General features: G+C 35.8%; 1 protein-coding gene across 2 annotated transcripts; it reads left to right on the forward strand.

The window, feature by feature from the left end:
* The first annotated feature begins 17,320 nt into the window (after window positions 1–17,320).
* Window positions 17,321–24,523, forward strand: LOC18054544 (probable ADP-ribosylation factor GTPase-activating protein AGD5). 2 transcript variants are annotated; one of them, XM_006451926.2, is made up of 13 exons: window positions 17,321–17,552; window positions 18,452–18,510; window positions 18,696–18,786; window positions 19,795–19,849; window positions 19,966–20,056; window positions 20,177–20,411; window positions 21,907–22,114; window positions 22,239–22,417; window positions 22,659–22,889; window positions 22,980–23,045; window positions 23,136–23,201; window positions 23,291–23,349; window positions 23,951–24,523. In XM_006451926.2, exons 1-13 carry the CDS (start codon window positions 17,502–17,504, stop codon window positions 24,108–24,110), a joined length of 1,551 nt encoding a protein of 516 aa, XP_006451989.1. In that variant the 5' UTR covers window positions 17,321–17,501; the 3' UTR covers window positions 24,111–24,523. The 2 variants fall into 2 exon arrangements, with proteins under 2 accessions (XP_006451989.1, XP_024033321.1); XM_024177553.1 differs by lacking the exon at window positions 23,136–23,201.
* The last annotated feature ends 1,284 nt before the right edge of the window (window positions 24,524–25,807 follow it).

A 25,807-nucleotide genomic window follows, 5' to 3' on the forward strand; every position in this document is an offset into this window, starting at 1 on the left:
ATCTTGGTCGAAGCATAGCAGAGAGAAAATTATTATTGGTGTATGGATGAGGCAATCGAGGGTTAACAAAATTGATCTCAGAAGCTGCTTTTGTTAGAGAAAGACAAGTGTTAGACATCATCCCAAGAGTCCTAAAACTTTTGGGCAATTTTTATGATTCACCGACTGGAGAAGAGTTAATCGTCTCAGGTATGCAAGAAATAATAACTGAAATGCTTAATCATGCTGATGCTTTTATTTTCTTACCAGGAGATCTTGCAACTCTAGAGGCACTTATCACATTAGCATATTGAGCTCATCTGCACATTCACCAGAAACTCATCGGTTTGTTAAATGTCAATAACTTTTATTACGGCTTCATCGCATTTCTTAACCATGCAATAAAAAATTATTTCATTCATTCCATAGAGAAAAAACTTTTTATTTGTACTCACACTGCTAATGAGCTGCTTGATCTGTTACAAGCTTATAGACCAAAGCCAGACCCCTAGACCTTTGTGTTGGAGCGTCCAAATAATGATAGTAACAGTAGCCACAGTAAGAAGTGCAAATTAGATTTAACTCTACACTTGTAAATATTTTTTTCTATGTTGCACCACCCAGGTGATGTCTTCTAAACTCTACTTCTTTCTTTTAAAACATTGAGGACAATATTTTATTTTGGTTGGGGGGAGGGAATAATCGAAAATTGTGGAATTTTGGTTAAGTTTTTACTATTTTTTGTTGTAGAGACTAACAGTGGCTAACTTTTTGTGTTGAAGATGGCTGAATATGAAGTGTAGTTACTTTAGAAATGCATCTTCTTCGTTTGAAAAAAAACCAAAAAAAAAATGTCAGACATTTTCTTTTTCTTTATTAAACTTTGACAATTATTTTTTTTCTAACTTCTTCTTTCTAATTTATCATTTATAAATATACACTTTCAAATTTTTGAGTCGAAGATGGCTGAATATAGAGTATAGTGACTCTAAAAACGCATCTTCTTAGTAAAAAAAAAAACCATTTTCTTTTTCTATCATTTTAAGTGTAACTTTTTTAATTAAGTTTTTCTACATCATTTTTCACCTTTCTGCATGTATATTTTCCTTTCATGTTTAGAATAGGTTGGGGGATAAAATGTTGTTTGAACTGAAAAAAAAAATTGTGTGATTTATTTTAACATTGGATGAGATGATGAATTTCAAATTTTAGTATTTGTATTATCTTTGGTCTTAAGTGATGTTACACCATATTTGCTACTCTACATGTTAATGTCAGAGACAAATATGAGTTGCTTGAAAAAATGCATATGTCATAGTGAATACTAAGTGAGTTTTTGAGCCTGTTATTTTTCTTAGAGAGTAACCTCTTTTGCACATTCTTCATACAGCTTAGTAGTTTATTTTTTATATACGATCTCTATATTTCTTTTGAGTCAACCCTCTAAAAAATAAAATAAAATAAAAAATTGTAAGATAAAAAAATAAAATAAAAAGAAAAAAATGTGTGTTGCTACATCTGGATGCCCATCTAACTAGTAGATATAGAATATTATTTAGAGCCCTAAAAGATGATGGAAATGCCATCTTTGATTCGCTTGAGCATTTCTAACCATCCCTTTTGTGAAAAATTCATAGTTAACCCTTTTGAGCCTTTAAAAAAAATTTCTTTGTCAAACTTATCATCTTGACCCACTCCAATTTAGAGTATTACCCGATATCTAACAAATTTCATCACCTATTTATGTTTGAGAAAAATGTAAATAATTATTTTGTTCAGCGAAGTTGTGCCAAACAGAAGAAAAAAAATTGTTGTTTAAAAAAAAGAAGAAAAAGAAAAAAATAATAATAAATAAGCAAAAGGCACCTTATAATTTCCAAAATATCTCTACTTTTTCTCAAACATATATTTTATTTTTCCTATTTTCCTTCATTTGTTACCCATGTCCCTAGCCTACGGTACATCCTAATAAAAGTCATTCCTAATTTTAGGGAGCTATAGTATGAAGTAGAAGCTAGTTATCTGGGCTAAAAAGATGTAGTAGTGCGTTAAAAAAAAGAAAAATAAATAAATAAATTGGGTTGACTAGCATTTTTGTTTGACTTAAGATCGTATTATTTCTAAGCTGTGGGTATATTTCTTTCAACTTGGTGAGCGTGTGTCATAAAATTTATTTATTATTTTCTCTCAATTTACCATTCATTGGAATACTATTTTTATTGGGTTTAATTTCCTTGTGAGAGTGTCATTACTTCCAGTGAGATTTTGGGGTTTGACATGTCATTCTTGAAAGTAGCCGTGACAAAGTCTACTAGACTGATGCATGTGGATGGTTGATGTGGGTGTGATGTTTCTTTAGATTGGAGATAATACTTATACTTTTATTTGATTGCTATCATTAGTCTGATTGAATAAACATGATTGTTTAAAAAAAATTGTTTGAATTTTGTTTTCGCTTTATTTGCTAGGGACAAACAATAAGCTGGTTCGGATGTGTGTTGAGTGTTAGAAATTGTATATTTATAAAGGCGAAAATCGTCATTTTACATTTCAAGTCTTACTAACACTTCTACTTTTATATTTTTTAGTCTCTTATAATTTAATTATGCATGTTTTATTTTAATTAAGTATTTTGTGTATTTTAAGGGCATCATGTTCATTTTACAAGGAACGAGAGTTTAGACAGCAAAACGGACATCACTTTTGAACTCAGGACAATCGAAAACCTTAAGAGGAGTATAAAAGGAAAAACGACATTGTTCACATGTATGGTACTGTCTACGTTACTGTTTACATAGATGGATTGATGACGTGACATTGACCGATGATGTGGCATTGATTGATAAGGTGTCACGATTCTATTGGACTAAATTCCTTAAGTACTATTGATCGATGACGTGGCAGCATATCAGTGAATAAAAAATTATGTGTACGGTACATGCATATACATAGGATAACTTATAACCAAACTGAGTCACTGTTCAAACCGCGTCATTATTCAAACCGCGTGGTCAAACCGCGTCACTGTTCAAACCGTGTGGTCAAGCCGCATACTATTAACTGATGATGTGGCACAATCCTGAGCGTCCGAAATGTTTTTAATCTGATGGTCGTGACTTACTCAATGTATCTATAAAAAGGGGGCTCTTCCCCCCTAATTGGGCATCTCTAAATTCATTTTTGAGTTCTATTTTCTGTAATTCCTTCTCCATCTTATATTTTTTTATGTATTTTAATAAATTTTCATTTTACCCATAGTTCAATTATGAGTAGTTAATTTTCTTTCAAGCTTGGATTGAAGGTGAAGTCTCAACATGTGCCATGGGCTTTATTTGTAAATTTACTTTCTCTTCCCCTCTAATGTTTGTGGATGTTTTGACTTTTCGTCGATAAATAATAATAATCTTGTCTAGATACCGCCCTGATTTCACCAGCTTCCTAGTACAAGGTTATTATTATTTGGCACGATAAGCCCTTAGCACCATATTTATTAGAGTGTGGTTTATGAGGTGTGGAAACCCCCCTCATGATTTAATTGGCATTAATAAGGAATATTTAGCCCATGGTTCATGTTGATGTAGATCCAGATATCCAAGTACGTCATTTTGATAGATTTTCACTTCAATTTATTCATGTCATTTTAATTTGAATCTTAGAATAATTTAAATCACTTCCACCATAAATCCAATCAACCACCATAGAAAATTAATTCTACACATAATTAAAATTCATCTCCTCGCGGGATCGACACTCGTCACCGTTAATCTATTGTACAATAAATTTGTGTGCTTGCGAGTTCAATAAAATTTACACAACAAGAGTTCAGCCTCTTTGAGCCGCTAGAGACAATCATTCTTACTGTATCTATTCTTGCAACTAGTGCAAAAACTTCTGTGTAGTCTATCCCTTGTTGTTGTACATACTCCTTTGCCACCAAACAAGCCTTCAATTTGTCCACTTTTCCATTCTCCTTGAGTTTAGTTTTATAAACCCATTTTACCCCAATCGTTTTTGCCCTTATAAGAGGATCAGTGAGTTCCCATGTGTTGTTCTTCTTTACAGCTTGTATTTTTCCATCCATAGCTGTCCTTCATTTTTCATGTTTCACTACTTCCTCAAAATGCACCGGATCTGCTGAAGCAAACAAAGTCAGGTTGACATTTACATCTTCTTCTTCCAAGAGCCCATCCCTAGTTACATAGTCTTTCATCCATCTCCGAGGCATTCTGTTTCTTCTTTTAAATAATTCGTAATTTTTGCCAGTTTGAGAAGTATTAATTGGTTCTTCAACAACTTTTTCTTCTTCTTCACTAACAGCTCCTTCATTATCTATGTTCACTGCATCATTATCTTCTTCATCATCCCATTCCAGATCAGCCACTATATGCTCTTTATAACTTTTATCCCAGTTCTAGGACTTATCTTCCTCAAACACTACATCTCTATTAACTATAATTTTCTTTGCAACTAGATCATAGAGTTTATATGCCTTAGACTCTTCACTTACTCTTAATAACACACATACAAAGCTCTTTGCATCTAGCTTTTTTCTTCTCACATCAGGAACATGCACGTGAGCCATACATCCAAAAACTCTAAAGTATTCTTCAGGTGTTTAATTCTTTACAGCCAAAGTAGGACTCTGATTTAGAACATGTGTTGTCTAGTTTACTGCCTCTAGCCAGAAAGTCTTTGGGATCATTCTTTTAGGAAGCATGTATCGAACCATCTTCATCACCGTTCAATTTTTTCTTTCAGCTACTCTGTTCTGTTGTGGAGTATACGCTGCAGTCAATTGCCTCCTGATGCCATGTTCTATGTAAAACTCATTGAATTCAAATGATGTAAACTCTCCTCCTCGATCTGTTCTCAAACATTTAATATATCCTCCTATTTCTTTCTCAACACAACTCTTAAATCGCTTGAACATGCTTAATGCTTCAGATTTTTCTACTAAAAAGTATGTCCATGTTTTTCTAATAAAGTGATTGACAAATCACATAATGTACCTCTTCTTACTGTTAGAGATGGGAGAGATTGGTCCGCAAATGTTTGCATGAACAAACTGTAGCTTTTCAGTGGCCCTCCAATTGCTCTTCTGAGGGATTGAATCTTTGTGTTGCTTTCCAATCATCCAATTTCCATAAACTGTCGTTGGAGTCTTGAACTGTGGCAGTCCATGAACCATTTTCTTGAATTGGAGAGTCATAAGTCCCTTGTAGCTCAAATGTCCATAACGACAATGCCATAAATATGCTAAATCCTATGTTGATGTGTAGAGGCAGGCTTGCTTCTCTGGCACTAATTTTGCTAACAACACAAATATCTAATTTGTTGTCATATCGGTCTGTATTATGTGCCTTTTTTCTGGATGATAAATCCTGAGCATTCCATGTTGAATGAGAATTACCAACCCTTTTTCTTGTAGTTGTCCAATGCTCAGTAAATTGTTTTTTATTTCAGGCACAAAAATACTTCACTCACAATATGTATAAAACCACTTACTTGCAATCTCACCTTGCCTTTTCCTAACACATTTATCCTTGTGTTATTTCCCAGGCTTACCTCTTATCCGAAACTCTCATTTAGATCACTAAACAGTTTTTTTGTCACCACACATGTGATTGCTGTAATCTGAATCTAAAAACCAAACATCTTCTCTTCGAGCACTATTCATCTCCACATATGACATGAGCAATATATCTTCTTCTTCTTCTTCTCCTTCTTCTCCTTGTGCAACAAAATTGGCTTCTTTATTCTATGTTGGACATTCAAACTTAAAATGTCCAAGCTAATGGCACTTGAAGCATTCCACAGTTTCTCTGTTGTAGGACTGACGACCTCTTCTTCTACCTATGTATGTACCTCGTCCTCGTCCTCTTGTGCCAAATTTGTCTTCAAAAGTGATCTTGAGTGCATGTTCTTCTCATGTGTGTCGCTGGAATTTCTGCTCATGAACAATCAGAGAACTCTCCAATTCATCAACAGAGAGTTTATCTATGTCTTTGGATTCCTCAATTGAGCAAATAATGTAATTGAATTTCTCGCTCAACGATCTGAGAATTTTCTCCACCACAGTGACATCCTGCATCTGCTCTCCATAAGTTCTCATTTTCTCTTGTACATTCTAGTGCATCGTCAGCAAAAAATATCCTTGCCTAAGAACATTGTGGGCAAGAGATCTAGCTCCAGAGTGATTTCTACAAATCTCTTCGTGCACTTCTTTTAGTACATAATCTGCTCAATCTTTGCCTAGATATCGTAGGAACAGCAGTGTGTACCCTCGCCAGTATAACACCCCGTTGATTATCATGTACCTCAATGCCTAGCATCTGATTTTTTGTGCTCGCAACTTATCTGCTGGTAACTCCCCATCTCGTATGTACAAGATTATTGTATCCATCCATGAGCCTTTCTGCTCTAGTTGCAACATTTCCAAACTATACTCGATGTTGGGACAAGACTTGACCTTCATTGGTACTAACTTTGGTATTTTTGGGTCTACTATAACAACTATTCTAGCTATGATATATGCTCGGTGGTTCTCGCTCCTTGGAATTTCTACTATGTCCACCGACTCGAACTTCTCGATCATTAGTCTGACGTTCTTTAGGTACTATTCTATCTTCTCATCCCTGGACTAGAACATTTCGCTTATATGGGTGGCAACCAGCTATGAATCTGTCCGGACTTTCACCCTATTCGCCCTCACCGCTTGGGCTAACTCTAAACCTGCAATTAGAGCTTCATATTCAGCCTGATTGTTTGTGGCCTTAAACTCCAACCTCAAAAAGTAAGAGACCTCTTCCATGTCGAGGCTCTCGAAAACAACCCCCACTCCAGCACCCTGCTCACCCAAGGATCCATCCACCAACAACTTCTAGATTTCACCCCCGTTGTTGTTTGCATCAGTATCTGTGTAGTTACAGTCCACGTTGGGTTCCGTGAATTCTGCCACAAAGCCTACCATCACTTAGGCTTTGATCGTTGCTCGGGGTTGGCAGTTTATATCGAACTCGCTCAGCTCTATAACCTACTTTACTAACTGACCAAAGGTTTCTAGTTTGTGCAATGTCTGTTACAGTGGTTGGTTCATCACTACTACCACTGAAAACGCTTGGAAATATGGCCTCAATTTTCGAGCAGCCACAACTAGAGCGAGTGCCCATCTCTCCAACAGTGGGTACCTAGTCTCGGCGTCGAGTACAGCCTTGCTGATGTAGTATATTGGGTACCGGACCTCTTCTTTTTCTCTCACTAAGACCGAGCTCATGGCGTGATTAGATATAACCCTCTCGCAGTGTGGACAATAATGGTGCTTGTTGCAGGTATTGTTTCAATTTTTGAAAGGTATCCTCGCACTCTGGGGTCCATTTTGATTTTCTTCCTTTTCTCATCTCTTGAAAAAAAAGCGTGGCATTTATCTATGGCCCTGAATATAAATCCACCCAATACCACCAACTTTCCTGTGAGGCTCTATATCTCCTTCAGGCTACGAGAAGATCTCATTCCCACATTTACTTGGATTTTTTTTTATTCACCTTAACTCCTCGATGACTCACAATAAATCCAAAGACTTTTCCTGATCCAACCCCAAAAGCACATTCCTGCGGGTTGAGCTTCATCTTATACTTGCTCAGGAGTTCAAATGTCTCCTCAAGGTGCTTCAGGTATTTAACTGAGCTTTTTTATTTGGTTATCATGCCGTCCACATAAGCCTCCATCGTGAGCCCGATTAATGGCTTAAAGATTTTGTTCACCAACTTCTGGTATACAGATCCCGCATTCTTTAGGTCGAATGACATTACTCTGTAACAGAACAAACCCTAGTTAGTGATAAACGTCGTGCTCTCCTTGTCCTACTCATACATTAGGATTTGGTTATATCTCGAGAATGCATCCATGAAGCTGAGCAGACTATGCCCCGCTGTTAAGTCAACCAACTAGTCTATCTTAAGCAAGGGAAAACTGTCTTTCGGGCATGCCTTATTGAGGCCGGTAAAGTCAATGCACATTCTCCATTTACCGTTGGCCTTCTTTACCAGAACAAAATTTGACATCCAATCGAGGTAGTTTACTTCCTGAATGAACCCTGTCTTCAAGAGCTTATCCACTTCACTGTTTATGGCTTCATATCTCTCTTGGTTGAAATATCTTCTCTTTTGCCTTACAGGTCGAGCACCTTCTTTATCGCCAACCTATGGCACGCCACCTCAAGATCGATCCCTAGAATGTCATCATGCGTCCAGGCAAATACATCAGCGTGAGATCACAGGCAATGTACCAGCTCCTGCTTTAGTTCTTTTTTAAGCTTCGATCTAATTCTAACTATTTTCCTCGAGTCGCCCTGTTCTAAGTTGACCATTTCCAGCTCCTCAGCCGGCTCCTGTCTTCTACCCTTGAATTCTATGTAGGTGTCCAGCAAAGTAATTTGCATTGCCTTCTTTGCTGCTGTAGAGTAATAGCCTCAAGTAATTCTTTGGTCTCCTCGTATCACGACTACCACCCCATTTACCCGGTACTTGAGAGTCCAGTAACGATTGGAAAGCAATGGCTTACTCACTCTAAAAAAAGGGCGGCCTAGGATAATTTGGTAAGGGCTCTTTTCATCAACCACGACAAAGTTTAAAATAATTGTCTTTTCTGATGGAGCGGAGCCTATCGTGATAGAGAGCTCGACTACACCAAGGGGAGTTAGCCTTCCTTCACTGAACCCCTTTAAAGATGTATTGGTGTGCTCTATCCTCAAATCTGCTATTCCAATTTCATATAAAGTTGACTTAAACATGACATCGACTGAACTTCCTACATCTACCAGGATTCAAACAAACTTCTTGCTGGTAACGGTGGCTTTAATGACAAGTTCATCTTCATGTGGGTATAGTACTCCTTCTTCATCCCCATCCGTCCACATGATTGGTTCATGCCTAGTCCTTACTCGTTTGGCTGCCGAAGTATTGAAGAATACTTCTTTGCTAGTCATAACATACTTAGCATAGTTCATTCTGGACCTGTTAGAATCTTCAACCAACATCGGGCCTCGAGCGATAACTTTGACAACGGGCTACTTGTGGCCCGCATTTCCAATACTCAGTCTGCCCCATATGATAAGTCTGCAATCGGGAGAGCTCCATCTATTAACTCATCTAGGTAGTGATTCCTCACTAAATCTTCCACCTGATTTTTTAGATCTCTACATTGGGTTATGGTATGGCCATGGTGCCATGGAATTCGCAAAATTGGTCATTATCTCATCTGTTGGGTAGTTTTGCTATTGGGGTAGAGGGATACAGCAGGCCACGACTTTTTACTACATGGTACACCTCGTCTAGAGGTGCCTTCAAGAAAGTATACCGCCCACAGCTCTGACTTTGGTCGATCATATGCATTGCTCTTTCTCTAGTGATATTGTTTTGAGCGGGAAGGGGAATTGGTGCATCTGACCTACTAACTTTCATACTCTGCGGGTGGTGGCTCATTGTGGAATGATGATAAGGATTATTGTTCATCTGGTCAAACATTCCATAGGAATCTCTGACAGGTGAATGAGAGGGCAGCATCCTGCTACGCTGAAATTGTATTAGCCTCTGATGAGGTTGGTAAGAGGCGACCCGGCTCCCTGTACTGCCTCTTGGGACATGGTGATCCTTCCACTTAATTGGCCTGGTTCCTGTTGGGACTTTCTTTTCCTTTTTTCTCAGCCCCTCCAACTGCTCAGTTTTAATCTTCGCCGTTTTTTCCTTCTCGATTTCTACGTCCCTTTTGGCCTGCTCATAGGTTGTGGAATACAACTAAACTGTAAGACTCCTCAAGTTGTACCACAAACGCCCTATCCTTAGTACTTCCTTTAGCCCCCTCAAGGTTAAAGGATGGTTGAAGACTCGAAGATCGAGGATAGCACGATGGTATATTTTGATGAACTCCTGAAGAGTCTCATTTTCTCATTGCTCCATGTTAACATATATGTTTCCATAATATTGATTTTGATGATAACAAACAAGATTAAGAATGATTAATCTTTTAAGCTCAAATTATTTAATATTCTTTTTAAATAAATCATTATTTTCACATTATAAATGTTTTGTATTTAATGAAAAAATGATTTTATGAAATTGATTATTTTTATTCTTTTTAAATAAATCATTATTTTCACATTATAAATGTTTCATATTTAATGGAAAAATGATTTTATGAAATTGGTTGTTTTTCAAAGTTTATGGTTTAATTGAAACATTTTGAAAACTTTGAAATAAACAAGTATTGCTTGAAATTTTGGTGAAGGACTTATTTGAAAAGTGTCATAGCATTTTGGGCTATAACATAATTTCAGAAAGTTTTGGGATTAACAAAGTATTACTTAGAAATTCTGAAATTGGACCTATTTGTAAAGTTTCATAACGTTTTGGGTTATAGTACAGTTTTGTAAAGTTTTGGGGTCAAACTGTAATTTCGGAAAAAAATGAACTGTGCAGGTTACTGTAGCAATCATTGTAGCAAACGGCTAACCGTTTATTTAAAAAAGGCTAACCGATAATTTCCAGAAAGCATGTTCTGCAAAGTATTGTTAAAATGATGATTCTGGAAACTAACGGTGAACCGTTTACTGAAAACGGTTAACCGATTATTTCCAGATTACTAACCTTGAACCGTTTAGTAAGAACGGTTAAACCAAATTTGTTTTGCAGGTTTCTGGAAATTAACGGCGAAAGGGTAAGCCTAAACGGCTAACCGTTTATTTGAAATTTGGCCCAACGGTAACTTTGACCAAACGAAACGGTTAACCGTTTATGGTTAACGGCGAACCGTTTTTTGTCCGATAGTTTTTAACGGCTAGATTTTCAGCTCTAACTATAAATAAGCTCATCCAAATTCAAACAAGATTGATCACAACACAATCATTGAGCTTATATTCGAGAATACAATCTTCATTGAGCTTTAAACACATTCTCTCTTCATCTATTCACACATTGGGCATTGATTTGTAATCTTAAATATTGTGTGAGAGAAAAACAATTTGTAATCTTCTACTTTGAGTGATTGTAAGTGTTGGGATACACTTGGGTTAAGAGATTGGGGATAATCTCTTGTTGTAAAGGTCCATTGACACCTTGGAAGTCAATTGTAAGCGTTTGAAGCCTTAGGAGGCTAGCTTAGTGAAATCCTCAAGCCCGGTGAGCTTGGAGGCGTGGACGTAGGCGGGGATTGCCGAACCACGTAAAAATCTTTGTGTTTGTTTTCTCTTCCCTTACTCTTTTAATATTGTGCATGATTGAATTTATTGTTTTCAATTTGATTAAGGCAATAGATTAAATTGTTGAGAGAATTGTATTGCATAATTTTTAAAATCCCAATTCACCCCCCTCTTGGGTTGCATACTTGTATTTCACTCCATACTCATTAGCTCCATCATATCATCCTTCGGTGCCATTGTCCCCTGAAATTGCTCTGCAAACTTTTGGTACATCTGCTTGAATGCCCTAATGCTTCCCCGAAAAAGCCTCATGTACTACTCACATGCTCGTCCCTCTAAAGTCGGCAAGAACACCCTGTATCTGTGGGCATGGGATAACCCATGCACTACAGTTATGTCGTTGAAACGCTTTATGTGCACCAACGAGTTGGTTCGCCCAGCATATTTGAGGTTGGGGAAACGAAAGTCCCTCGGATAACAGCACTCATGATTTCTACTGAGATGGGGGATTCACTATTCAGCATTATTCTCCAACCCGACGCTCTATTACGTCCCTGCATGTCGTCTATAACATGTGTTCATCTCCGCACTTCTTCTTCTAGCTCCATGGCTCGACCAGGATCACGTACGGTAACTTGGTCCCGCTCTTACTCGACATCATGTAGGTGCTGTCGGAGCTCTCTGTCTTCAGTGTTTGCAGCTCTGTCATTACTACCCATATTTTGCCTGCCCTGAGATTGATCCCTCACTTTATAACTCCTCTCTTAAAGATTGTTCACTAGCCCTGTCACCAAACCTTCTAGTGATTCGACCTCTCACTGGGTGGTTTCTTCATCATTACTTCTCATGTCAACGTGCCCTGATGTAATTCCACCACCTCTCATTCCTCATATGTTTGTTCCTTTCTGCTCACTTCTTAGCTCGTGCAAGATGGTTGTTAGAGTCTCCATATGCTTTTCACCCGCTCCATCCACTTATGCATTGCCATTTTTCTCGCCTCATTAGTTATCTCTCTTAATGTCACGGACTCACTGAGTCCCAAATCCCCTCCTTGGGCATTACTCCCACCTACATCCATAGTCATCCTCTTTATTTTTCCCTTCCTTCTCTCCGTTGACGGTAACTTTTTATTTGTTCCCCACAAACGGCACCAAAATGTTAATACGGGATTTCGAGTCTACTCATGCACGACCAGGATTCCACCTCAATAATTGAATTTGTGGTTGATTGTGGATGATTTTGTGCTGTTCCTTCTAGATGTTCCAAACTAGAAAGCTTGTTGCTTCTTCTCTTTTAGCTCCTATACACACAAAAACTAAGCAGAGCACGCCGGGGGTTTTCCCGGCGTTAACCCTCTGACGTTCAAGTCAGCAATCCGGGTTTACTGTGGAAAATCTTGCTACTAATCATGTGGCTCTATCACGATTTCTCAAGTATTGTCATTTGTCTGAATTCTCCCGAGGTTTTAATAAAAATGCCCTCTGGATTTTCTTTTTTGTTTCTTTTTAGTATCTTAGTGTCCAACCCTTTTACCTTCTTTGTTTGCCCTTTTTATAGCCTCCTTGAGAATTCGGCCCTCCATGACTCAAATTCGCCACTTCACATGAGTCCCCAAAAGTGGATGCTTGAATGTTGTGGTTGCGGTCGAGTGGACTTCGTGCCTAGATTCTCGGATGGTAGCGCACATCCTTTTAACTGCCATAGGCTAGGTTTGCTAACTTTGGCCCCCAGTAGGAAATGTTCTCAGCGCCTAGCAAGGAACCTGCTCGTACTATGGTCCCAACAAAGGGTCTCCTCATAGACGAGCAGACTTTTGCTCCCGTTCATCCTGCTCTCAGACGTCACATTGCTCCTCACTTACGAGAAGGAAAAATCCTCATTTGGGAATGGCAATTCACGCCGTAATATACCCCCAAATAGTCCCTAAATGACTACCCGTGGTCAAATCTTGACATGCTTATGGACTAACCAAAGAAGAATTGTTGTCAACTCGACATCTTTTCAAGCATAATTTTTCAAGATTTAGGTTGTTGAGTAGTTGATGAAAAATGTTGTCGGCAACAATGAACTTATGGAGATGCATGCTCTTCATCTTTGGGAATCAAAAAAATTCCCAAAATCGAAACAAAAATCCAAAATGCAGTTTCAACTCCACTAATGAATTGCAAGTAAACAAGCAGTAAGGTAAATTACTGATGCCTATGTCTTAAGGTTCTGAACTTGAGCCCTAACTGCAGCACTACTCCAGGCATGAATGTGAGATTCATCACCATGCATACTTGCATTCAAGGTTAAATGTGACTATAGAGCATGACTTGTCACGGCAGAGCAAAATATTATTAACAAAATTCGTAAACTTTTCCTTTCTGGTCAACAAGAATTCTTTGAAGTAAAAATTGGGAGCATAAATTTGCAACCCTAGCCATCTCTTTGATAGGATGCTGGTTCTTGCCACATAATTTTCCGGGAGAAAGGAAAGAATGTGACAAAGAATTGAATAGTGTAAAGAGCTTATTCTATCAGAATTCTCATCCATCAATGCAAGTACCTCTTGTTTCTGGTCGGTTTTGGCCTCCATATGCTCTTCAAACTAGTTGAAGAAAAATATATTATTCAATTAGCATATGTATGTTAGTCGTAAGTCGAGACTGACAAAAAAAATTTTAAAAAAACATGTTGTTGACAATATATATATATATATATATATATATATATATATATATATATATATATATTTTAATAGAGGTATCAACTTGTTTAGTTTTACTACGTATTTTTACAGAAAATAAATAACAAATTTTTATTGGTTTTAATTAGATGTTAAACTGAAAAACATAGAGCTGAATGCATGTATATAACATGTATGTATGTTTTGGGGGTACTCTAAATCAAAAACAAAAGAAAAAATTGAGGATTTAATTACCTAGCCTTCAGAGAAGTAGAGATCGACACCTTTTGATTCAGGAATATCTTTCAAGTGTGTAACTGCGGCGGAGGCAAGCAAATGTGAGGTTCAAAAAAATCAGTTTATGAATGTATTATGCAAAGACTTAGCCCTAACATTATTTTTGGAAGGTTTAAAAATAATTTTAAAAAATTAATTTTAGTATCTGATAAATTTTTAAAAAATTATTTTTAATAAAATCACCTTGATAGTTTTGTAATTTGAGAATTAATTTTCTTATACCTTTTTTTAAAAAAAGATCCTAGGGTGAGGGAGTTAGGCAGGACTCCTTACTCGTAGATTATTGAAAGCAATGAAAATACATGTGGAGGTGGATATAAACTAAAACCTCCAAGCAAAAGAACAACACTACAAACAAATGGAAAAAAAAATAGCAAAAACATTATGAGAACAAATAAGAAGTTAAAAATAATTAATTAATGCAAACGCCTAGAGAAGCGCCTACGATACCTAGGACCAATAACTAATGTGAAACCTTTTCTCGAACCATAGAAATGCTGGTTAGCAACACTAAAGTCGAGGTCAAGATCACACCAACTGGAACCCTCAAGCTCAAATGCAAAGTAATCATCAGTCACAAGATTCACATCAGAGCTAAACTCCTCATTAGTTTTCTTATGCTTAATACAATTCCTTATATATCCTCTATTTTATAAAAACCTAAAATTATCCTTACTCAATTAGCAAATAAAATTATTAAATTATAGACATTGTTATCATTATAACCAATTATATTAATAAAGATAAATTAATAAAGCACAAATATTTTTTTAATTAGCAATTTTTATTATTGTTCACACAACAAACAATATTATACATGTTTACTTATACACAGTCATTGGCATTCTTACAGCAAGTTTAATAGTTATAATTACAGTACACAAACAACTAACTTTAAAACCCACAACACCTTTAAAAATAAATTTCACTAAACATTTAACTGATTCGCTTTATATATAATTGGTTATTTCAACAGCCTAACTAATAGATTCTTTCTTTTTTAAAAGTTATATTACCAAACTGACCCTTAATCTATTTTACAATTTCTAACCACATCCCTTGTTAGTGTGTTGTTTTTTCCTTCTTAAGTTGAGTAATAATAATAAATAATGTTGTGTATCCTTTTTTAAATTTCAAATTTTATTAATTTAACTCGGCCTTTGGCTAAGTGGTGAGAGCTTATATGAGAGTAGCAATTTTACTTATAAAATTGAGTCGAGAATAATTGAGTGGAGACAGTTTTTTTTTCTTATAAAATACAAGTAGTGTAGGTGACCCTCGAAAGTATTTTCCCGTGCGAAATATGAATGGTGCAAAAGGTAAAAATTCGGGTAATACTTTATAAGATTTAATGTAAATTAGTCTAATTAATTGTCTGATTGTAAATATTAGTAATTATCTAATGTAATAACAATAGTAATATAATTGTGATGTAGCAGTGGTAAAAAAAAAACTTTATTACTTTAAATTTGGTCTGGTTAGTAATCCCAAACAAATCAAAAGATGAGGTTTCTTATAAAGAGAAATTATAGAATCCATTAGAGGTACTATGTTAACCATACAATAAGCAAATGATGTTATAACATGTGTGTATTTATTTTGAAAAATCATCATGCAAGTGGTAGTTATATAAAATTCAACTACATATGTCATTAATGCATTAATTGATTGTAATACATCATAAATATTTTATAATTTCTCTCTTATAAGAAAATTCTCAATGAAGTCTGAACTATCTGACTTTCTGCATTTATATTCTATCGTATTAATTTGTTACTAGCTGGGAAGATGAGTAGATTCCCACTTCAAAATAAATTATCCCAGTTAATTAATTTCTTCTTCTTCATCATTTCACAGTAAATTTATAAAAACTTAATGGAAATAAACCGTATCGCTAACAAAGTTACGTCTTCTTGCTTAAGATAAGAAATAGGAAAGAAATATAAATAAAAAAGGATCTGGAAAACAATACCCAAATTTCCACCAAAAACCATAAATATACATGAGAGTATTGGGAGAATAACAAATATAAAAATGACTTTCTTTCAATTTTAATTCATAATTTTCAACAGAATATGAAACACAAATATTAATAATTATTGATAATTATATATTCTTAATTCAATCAAAATCATACGAGCGTGTCAGAAATTTTTTTTTTTCATTTTCACTATTTGAACCCAAAAAGCTACACCTGCACCGCATCAAAATATTACCTACAAGCTTTCCGTCCACGATCAAAACCCATCATCTCACACGTGCCCCAGAACGCTAACCTCCGGGTCCACCACCAAGCCACCAGGTGGTCCAAGTCTCCTCACACGTGCGACAACAGAAGACCAAACAATGGAATAATAACAATTAGATCCCCAAGGATTTTTGTTATTTCACATAAGGACACAGTTTGTCCATTTGTATGAAATAGGTCACTGACCCGTGACCTGTTTGAAATCTCAAGTAATCTTTTTAACATCTAATTTTGATCGCCGTAACAAACGTAACTTTATTACGAAATCTCAGCTTTGTTGTTCGTAAAGGTGTTCAAATGTGATTGTTCATAGACAATAATTATAGCATAAAAAATAAATGTGATAACACAAAAATAAAATTGTATCATTTATAAATAAAACGAACAATAAATAGATGATTTATTTTTACTATTATATTTTGGTAAAAGTCTAACATTATCAAAGTAATTTCATCATCTTATTAAGGTTTAGGGACCTATTTTGAATATAAGGCTATATTATTTCAAATTGCTCGGCTAATTTGAAGCTAAATATTTTGAATTGTAGTTGGTATAATATTTGACCAACCAAATTTATTAAGCTCCTTACATGAGAGTATGAGATGTCCACAGTGAATTTTGCCCGGCCTAATTTCTTATTTTGATACCCACATGCACTCATTCTCTCCTCTAGCGTTGGCTTAATAAAAATAAAAATATTTATTAAAAGAATATAATAAAAATAAAAATATAATAAAATCTCAACAAGGTAATGGACCTGTTCCCAGTAATTGGAAAAACGATATCCTTATTTGAGGAATTATAAAATAAGAGGGAGCACGATGTTATTATTTAAATTAAAAACAAACAAAAAACAAAAAATGAAATACAGATTTTATTTTATTTTTTTAAAAGTCAATTTCAGCAAGAGAGTGCATCCTTTTTTCAGTTTTCGATCTCGCTTTTTATTTTACATTATTTTAATCACTTTCTCTTCTTTTACTCCGCTCCATTTGCTTCCACAATAATCAGAGAGAAATATCACAGAGGGAAAGAGAGGGGAGGGACCGAAAAGACCAGATTGCCCTCTCAATTCGTGCGAATTTTCATTTCTCTCTCTCGGAGACTGCGATCTCACAATGAACGAGAAGGCCAACGTCTCTAAAGAGCTAAACGCTAGACACAGGAAGGTAACCGATCATTTTCCCTTACCTCATTTACCCTCACGCTTTCATAAAATTTCAATTTCGCCCTATTAGTTTTGTAGATTCATTTCTTGTCATATCTGAATAAGGTTTGCTTTGATCTTCATCGATCCGTGTCATGATTTCGCGTTTTTCATCTAATTTCATAGAGAGAGCTCAAAATGCTTATGTTTGATTTTCAAATTGTAGCTGTAAATTATCCCTATCGATTTGTGTACATAATAAACATTTCCGTTGAGTTAGTTTATATGGTGTTTGGTTAATTTTCTTTTTTGCTATCCGTGATTCGATCTAATTTTGCAATAAAGATGTATAATTTGAGCTAATGAGTAATAGTCTGCGCTAAAACATGATCAAGAGCTGGATTAATTGATAGTTGGATAAGTATTTTGAATTAAGTAAGATTCAATGCCTTTGAAATTCTTTTAGAGCTTAAGAACTTTTACCTTAAAAGAGGTTTCTATTAGCACGATTTGATTCATGATACATCTCTGATGTGGACATTTGCATTTTGGTAAAATCTGGATCAACAACTCCCTGTAAAGGACTTTCATCCATATGAAAATCTGGGGGCAATGTTTCTTGTAGATAGTTGTATATAGTTTGATGGCTTCTGCATTGATTAATGTTCATAATTGCTGACTTATATGCACTTACTTATTTACAATGTTGGATGAGAGAGTTTCACATAGGTGTTTTCCTGTGATCTTGTCGAGAGTTTAGCATAGGTGTTTGCCTGTGATCTTTTCAATTTCTGTACATGCTAGATTTTAATGGCTTTAAGTTTTGAGTTTCATAGGCAAAGATTTTGAATTTTGTTAATCCTCCCCTGCTTTATTTTTGTTCCATCAGTCTGCTATATGAATTTTTATGTCTTTATGCAGATTCTGGAAGGGCTTCTTAAGTTGCCAGAGAATAGGGAGTGCGCTGACTGCAAAGCCAAGTATGTATTTAGAAGATTTGAGAGAGATAAGATGGATGTCATAACAGTGAACAATTTGGTGTTTAGAGTAGAAATTGACTCAATAACATATCTGCTATTGTAGTGTTATAAATCAGCCATTTGTTGTAACTTCTTTACCTTTTTCCATCCGTGTGTGTTGCTAAAGTTAGTTGGTTGTCATGCAGAGGTCCAAGATGGGCTAGTGTGAATTTGGGAATCTTTATCTGCATGCAATGTTCTGGGATCCACAGGAGTCTTGGTGTACACATATCAAAGGTGATGCAATTTTATTCTAATGTGTGCTGCTTAGTTTCCACGGCAGATTGAAGGGTTTTGGCTGTTTTAACTTCGATGGTTCCTTTTTATATAGATACTGTATACAATTAGTTAACCTCAAATACAAGACTTTTGAGATTTACTACGTAGGCCTGACAAATATAGGACTTTAAAGGTCTGAGGAAAACAGGGTCGGTACCTGAACTCTCATTAAGTGCCAAGTAGTGTTTTGCCAGTTTTTCAAAAGTGGACATGCTAACATGAATTGATGGAAAAATTAAATTATTTAAAGCAGCTTTTAAATCTACTATGTTGTATTAATGGCAAAATATTGATTTTACATTTAAAATTTCCCTATTTCATTCAAACTTGTGCCCAGCAGTAGTTTATCTGTAATTTATAAGTAGTCATAAGTAAAGAACTCATGAGAAATTGTCTTTAGCTTAATTCTCGTTATTTCTTATATTTTTGTCTGTTGATTACAATGTCCTGTTTGATGGAGCACATCTTTTTTTGAATCTTTGTATTTCTGATACTTGTGAGCTTAAATTATTATGGCTCCTGCCTGATTAACAATTGTAGGTTGAATTTAATATCCTTGCCCATGAATTTGCGTACTTTTGTGCTTCCTTCATTTTAGTTTGACAGTAGATTTAATATGATTGGCTATTGCTATAAATACTTTTCTTTCTGGTTTTCATAAATTTTGCTGCTGCCTTATCAATTTGGTTTTACCCCGTAATGCTTGATTCATCAAAATATGTTTTCCCTATCTCGATGTAGACCTTTAAGTTCCGATCTCCTTACTTAGGTGTGATTGTTATTGTTATTTTGCGATTCTTCATCATTCATATAATTTATAGTTTCTTGTCCCCAAAAAAAAAAAAGTGTGATTTTTATTTTGAATGAATGTTATTATTCTTATTCTTGTGCATTTTTTATGGTAAATGAAACACCCAGTCATTATTACAAAAAGGCATATATTTATTTTACCAGTTTTTACTTCAGGTTAGATCTGCTACCTTGGATACCTGGCTTCCGGAGCAGGTTGCATTCATTCAATGTAAGTTTGTATATTATTAGGTTATGGATTTATCTTACTATGGTTGATATTGTTTGCTTCAAGATTGAATTGAATAACAGCTACTGCATGTGACTGTGGGTTCTTTCTTTATACAGCTATGGGAAATGAGAAGGCAAATAGTTACTGGGAAGCTGAGTTGCCTCCAAACTATGACAGAGTTGGAATTGAGAATTTCATTCGTGCAAAGTATGTGTCTTGGGTTAGCTCTATGGACATTTCCTTTATGTATTAACACAGTTCTTAGTAAAGCTTTTCATTATCTATTTATCGTCACTTTCTCTCTCTTATTATTGCCTGTCTTTACAGGTACGAGGAGAAGCGATGGGTTTCTAGAGATGGACAAGCAAAATCACCTCCTAGAGGGCTGGAGGAGAAGGCTTCTATTCATTGGCAGAGACCTGGGGAAAAGAGTGGGCATGGTTACACTGATAATTCTGAAAACTTATCTGAGGAAAGGAAGCATGTTCAAGCTCCAAGTACAAAAGATAGTGTTCCTGCTGCAAGAATTAGTCTTCCACTTCCACCTAGAGGACCTGATCAGGTTTTCTGATAGTTTCAATTTCATTGTCTCTTTTTTTTCTTCCTTTTTTCTTTATAATATTCTTCTTTTAAGAATTTTTATCTTCAATGGCTTCTTGAGGCTGTGACAACAAAGGCATGTCAATGCAAACTGTGTGAGAGGCCCCCACATTATTAGTTCTTTGTTTCAATTATAATAGTAGACATTCTGTTTGTTTTTTTTTTTTAATTCTTAATTTCCTTATTTATATCGGAGTAGGACTCATTTTCCCTAATGGAGTTAGGTTTATTTAATTGTCTCAAGTAGATTAGTCTTTGGTTTTTTTCATCCATACTTTTTTATAGGATTCTTAGAATAATCAACATCAGAGTTATGGTAAGCTTCAATGGTTGTGAAAGGAGGTATACGAATTTGATATAGTTGGCCGTACATGCAACTTAGTAAGTTTGTTGCCCCCTGTTACTGCATTGAGTGCGAGTTTCGTGCAACCAGCATGCATTCTCTAAAACTAGGAACAGGAATGACTTATAGTTATGCCAGTAATGCCACAAAACAGAAAAATATACGATGCATGAAATGAGCTGAGTTAAAAGCTGTGATGGTTTTGAGAACTTATAACTATTTATTGCTCCAATACATCCAAAAAGAGAATAGCCTCAGTTGCTTTTACGCTAAGTTCTAGGAGATCCAACAAGATAAGTGCTTCGTAGCTACTGCATCAGAGCAAGCATCTTTATTTATATATGACCTATCATATCAAGTTCCTATCTTATTTTATAACTATGAAAGTGCTTCCTGAAAATGATGCATCACACTATGAGCCTAATCCAGAGACATGAATAGCATAATAGGAATACTATTTTTCCCTTGAAACAATTAAAAGAAATCTACTTCCAATAAGGCAAAGTAATTATCCTTCTACACAAATAGCCAAATAGGGAAGAAGACTAACTCGAAGAGGAAAAAGAAACACAAATCAGTTTAAGTAAGATAATAATTTGTCCTACTGAAAGAAGTAGAAATATAAAGCTTCTTATCTAAGCATAACTTATCCTACATCATATTCTTATGCTTGTTTAAGTTAGATTAGTATTTTTATTTGGTTTTGGATTATAGCTCAATTCAAATCTGAGACTGCACAAACGAAATTCAGATTATTGAGTTGTTTTCCTCTTAAACCTTTCTTCCCTTCCCTCTGAATTTTCTTTGTTTTTGTCTTTGCTTTTGGTTTTCTACCACTGAATTCGGTGTGAGAAGCAATCAAGTTGGCTATCACATCTAAGAGTGGTTGACTGAATATATATCATGTCTGAGAAACAGTGCAATTTATTAATTTATGGCTGCCTAAATATTGTTGGGGCCAATTCATATCTATATCTATCAAATTGGTTTAAGCACATATTCTGATTGCTGCCGCAATACAATCTGACTGATGCATCTTCTGTAATTTACCATTTCTTTTGTTAAGAGATAGGTCTTGAAAAGCTATATTGTTTAACATACATGTGATAAACAGGTTGTTGCCATTACAAAGCCTCAACAAACGGAATCAACAGTGGCACCAGCTGGGGCAACAAATCAGTCTTCAGATGCTAATCTTGCAGTACCTCCACCCAAAGTTGATTTTGCTTCTGACCTTTTCAACATGCTATCTGGAGACAGTCCAAATGAAAATAGCTCTGAGGCTGCTTCTGCGGATGATAATCTTTGGGCAGGTTTCCAGTGTAGGTCTCAAAACTTTTCCTCTTTTAAATGTGGTCAAGGTGCTGCTTGCTTCTTTAGGTTTTAAGAGTGATGATTGTATTTTCCAATGATTACTGTTGACTTTGACTCTTGGCAAAATTGCAGCTGCTGTAGAAACATCGACAGCAGAGAAAAAAGATTCAACCAAAGCAGTAGAAAGTAGTCCCCAGTCTGCCACAGGAATTGAGGACTTATTTAAAGATTCACCATCTCTTGCAACTCCCTCAAGTTCAGAGAAACCCCAGAAAGATTTGAAAAATGACATTATGAGCCTTTTTGAGAAGGTATACGCTGCAGCATCATTTATGTAGCTGTCAAGCATTTCATAAGAAAATGTGAATCAGCTTGATCTTTTGCTTGTTGGAGCTACTGGGTCTTTCCTTGTTTGGACTTCCATTTTGACCATTTGTCTTGTTATGGAAAAAAGAGTTATTAGTTTTCATGGAATATTTATTATTTTTTGGCTAATGGATCAGTTTGTCTGGAGATATACATTGTTTGATCTGGGGTTTGGATGTGTTGCAGTCCAATATGGTGTCGCCATTTGCTATGCATCAACAGCAACTCACTATGTTGGCACAGCAACAGTCCCTCTTGATGGCTGCTGCTGCAAAATCTGGCGGGGATCCAAAATTTTCTAGCAGCTTCCAACTACCTGTGTCTAATGGTACGAACCTTCCCTCAAACTTTGGTAACCAAATTCCTGGCATCATGATGCCAGGTGCTGGAACAGCTGATCTGCAAAAACTCATGCAGGTAGAATCCATAATAACTCCTGCATCTATCAACATTTCTTTTTGATCAACTTTCATTTGGTGATGTTGCTAAATCCTTCATCTGAAGCAGGCTATGAGCATAGCACCAGCACAGCAAGTGGGTGCTGGCCCGGCTGATCTGCAGAAACTTATGCAGGTATTACCTGTAATAACTCCTGCATCTATCAATATTTCTGTTTGATCAACTTTCTTTTGGTGATGTTGCTAAATCCTTCATCTGGATCAGGCTATGAGCATGGTACCAACACATCAAGTGGCTGCTGGACCGGCTGATATACAGAAACTTATGCAGGTAGATTCCATAATAACTCCTGCATCTACCAATATTTCTGTTCGATCAACTTTCATTTGTTGATGTTTCTAAATCTTCATCCGAATCAGGCTATGAGCATGGCACCAACACATCAAGGGGGGAACTCTGTTCCATTTCCTACATCCAGGTACTCGAATATATTACTGTTTTGAGCAGAAATGAATCGACTGTGCTTATGAATGTTGAAATTGTCTTACGTAATTTTATATGATTTTGGCATCAACGCTCCTGTCATGTTGATCTTATGTCTGAATCAATTTGCTTTAGGGCTATTCTCCAATTATATGTGAATAACTACTGGAGTTTTTATGCAAGAAATCTGAGAATCTGCAAAAATGCAGGGGTTAGTCTGGTAAAGTCACCAGATAGAAGCTAATTTTCTTCAAGTGATGGACTTTTTACACAAATGAAGGAAATTTTTAGCAAGTTAGAATTTCTTTTGGCTGTTTTGCCCCCTGTTTTTCGAAAGCCCCTCGTTGTTGTTGGTGGCTTGGTTATGGTATTAGTGAATCTAGAGATGTTTACTATACGGTCATAAGTTACATCTCTTTGCAAATGGGTTTCCTTGTTCTCCTTTTTACCAAATGCTCCTTCAATTTCCAGAACAGTTTGAGAATCCGCAACTGATGCTCGGCACTTCAAGTACCATATATTACTAATTTGAAATGAGAAGCAGATGACTAAATTCATTATGCTCGCATTCTTAATTCACTTAATTTTGCCTGCAGCTTTCCTACTATGGGGCAAGTTAATCCAGCAAATGGTGTGACGAGCACTGGAACAAATAAACAACCATCTGAATCCCCTGTTTCATCAACAACTCCTTCCCAATCAGCAAAGGATTATGATTTTTCTTCACTAACGGCAGGGATGTTCACAAAGCATTGAGTGGCCTTAGGGTTAAAAAGTGCTGCCTTTTTCAAACCATACCAATATAGTTGAATCACAGGACATAGCACACTGGGATTAATTCTTTCTTCCCCTCCCCTCTTCTTTTTGTTTCCTCTCCTGTACTGGGAGTTGTAAACTATTGTAGAGGCACCTTTTGGTTTTTTGTTTTTTTCATATTTGGGTGGTGGCTGCATTTAAATGTAAGGGTAGATGTATTGGAGAGTAATAAAGATGAGGTTAGATTGATTGGATTGATTTTCCACTATGTGATGCCCCTTTTTTTTACTGTTCAATATTTCCTTCTGTAATCCTTTTTCCCAGTTCGTAAAATCAAGCGAGATGTACGTGTGGTTCCTTGGAAGTTTAATTTAGTTACAGACATTGTAATTTAAGCAAACTATTTGGCAACAGTTTCCAGTTCTTGCAGATTTTACCAGGAAAAAAGCCTTATACTTTTCTATTAGGTCATATTTTTCCCCCCAAGATTTAGATAGGGATGACAAACTGAAATCTTACCTGTTAAAGTCGCTGTTTCTTATTACTATTACTCGAATTTGTATAACCGTAGGCGTAAAAGTTTTTTTCCAGTCATATACATACAAAAAATTTTACTTTGAAGCCAAAATTTACCAATCTAAATCCAATATCTCAAACAAAATAGGAATAAAAATAAAAGTAGTTCTATCAAAATTTGAATGTATCATCCTTGCCTGCTGCTTGGAGAAGAAAAATGAATAGCTTGAAAATTGAAATGAAGAGGTTATTGCCAAAAAAAGTTACTTAGCAATTTGCATCCCACATTAAATTTAGCGTATCTTTTATTAACTTGGATTTTTAACCATTCACTTTCCTTGAAGTTACAAGAGGCCATTCAATTGAGCCATCTTTAAAACATTATGTAGTTATTGAATTAGTTCTTACTTTATATAAAATACGCCAATAAGGAGGAAGCGAATTGAAAATGTAACCTGAAAAAGAAGAAATATAAAATCAAAACAAAATCCTAGTTTTTAAAAGGGCTTAGCTGTTACCATCATCAAAATTTGTTATCTCATGCACAACAAGCTCTTCCACAGGTTCGTTGACAAGCCAGGTGAACAGTTAGCCAATCAAATGAGTTTTTGTTCGTTGTGATAGAGTCAATGGTAGCCGATAATTTTATACAAGTTGTTTGATCTCTTCACCAAAATCCGGCACAAAATCTTGGACTACAATTTAGGGGAAAAGGGGTATACAATTGAAGCAATTTTCGACTTACTTGAAAATTCCGAACCCCAGGGGCACCAACACTCAATGACACGTGTCGGCCATCTATCGAACCGCCGGTTTGATGAGGTGGTGCTAGTACATTATCTTCCAGTTAATGATCACTTATCTGCTGACAAAAGTCAAAAATATCGATTGGGTCACAGCATGTTGCCGATCAACTCTTTACGTGTCAAAAGCTGCCACGTCTCTTAGTTCCTGTATCTTTTGCTTGCCCTCAAAGGGTCTTATGAAGTTTATGATTTATATTTTTATCAGATGAGCTAAGAATCGCAGGATCAGTCTGGTTCCGTCTAATAAATTAACTGCGAAATTTTCATCTTGATAATCAGCTATACTATCATGTCATTTTGTTTTTTTATGGAAACTAATGGTGACACAAAATCTCCGACCATAAGATTTTTGTTGTCAATGTGATTTAATTTACT

The sequence above is a fragment of the Citrus clementina genome, unplaced genomic scaffold (assembly GCF_000493195.1).
Source record: "Citrus clementina cultivar Clemenules unplaced genomic scaffold, Citrus_clementina_v1.0 scaffold_1, whole genome shotgun sequence".
Lineage (NCBI taxonomy): Eukaryota > Viridiplantae > Streptophyta > Magnoliopsida > Sapindales > Rutaceae > Citrus > Citrus x clementina.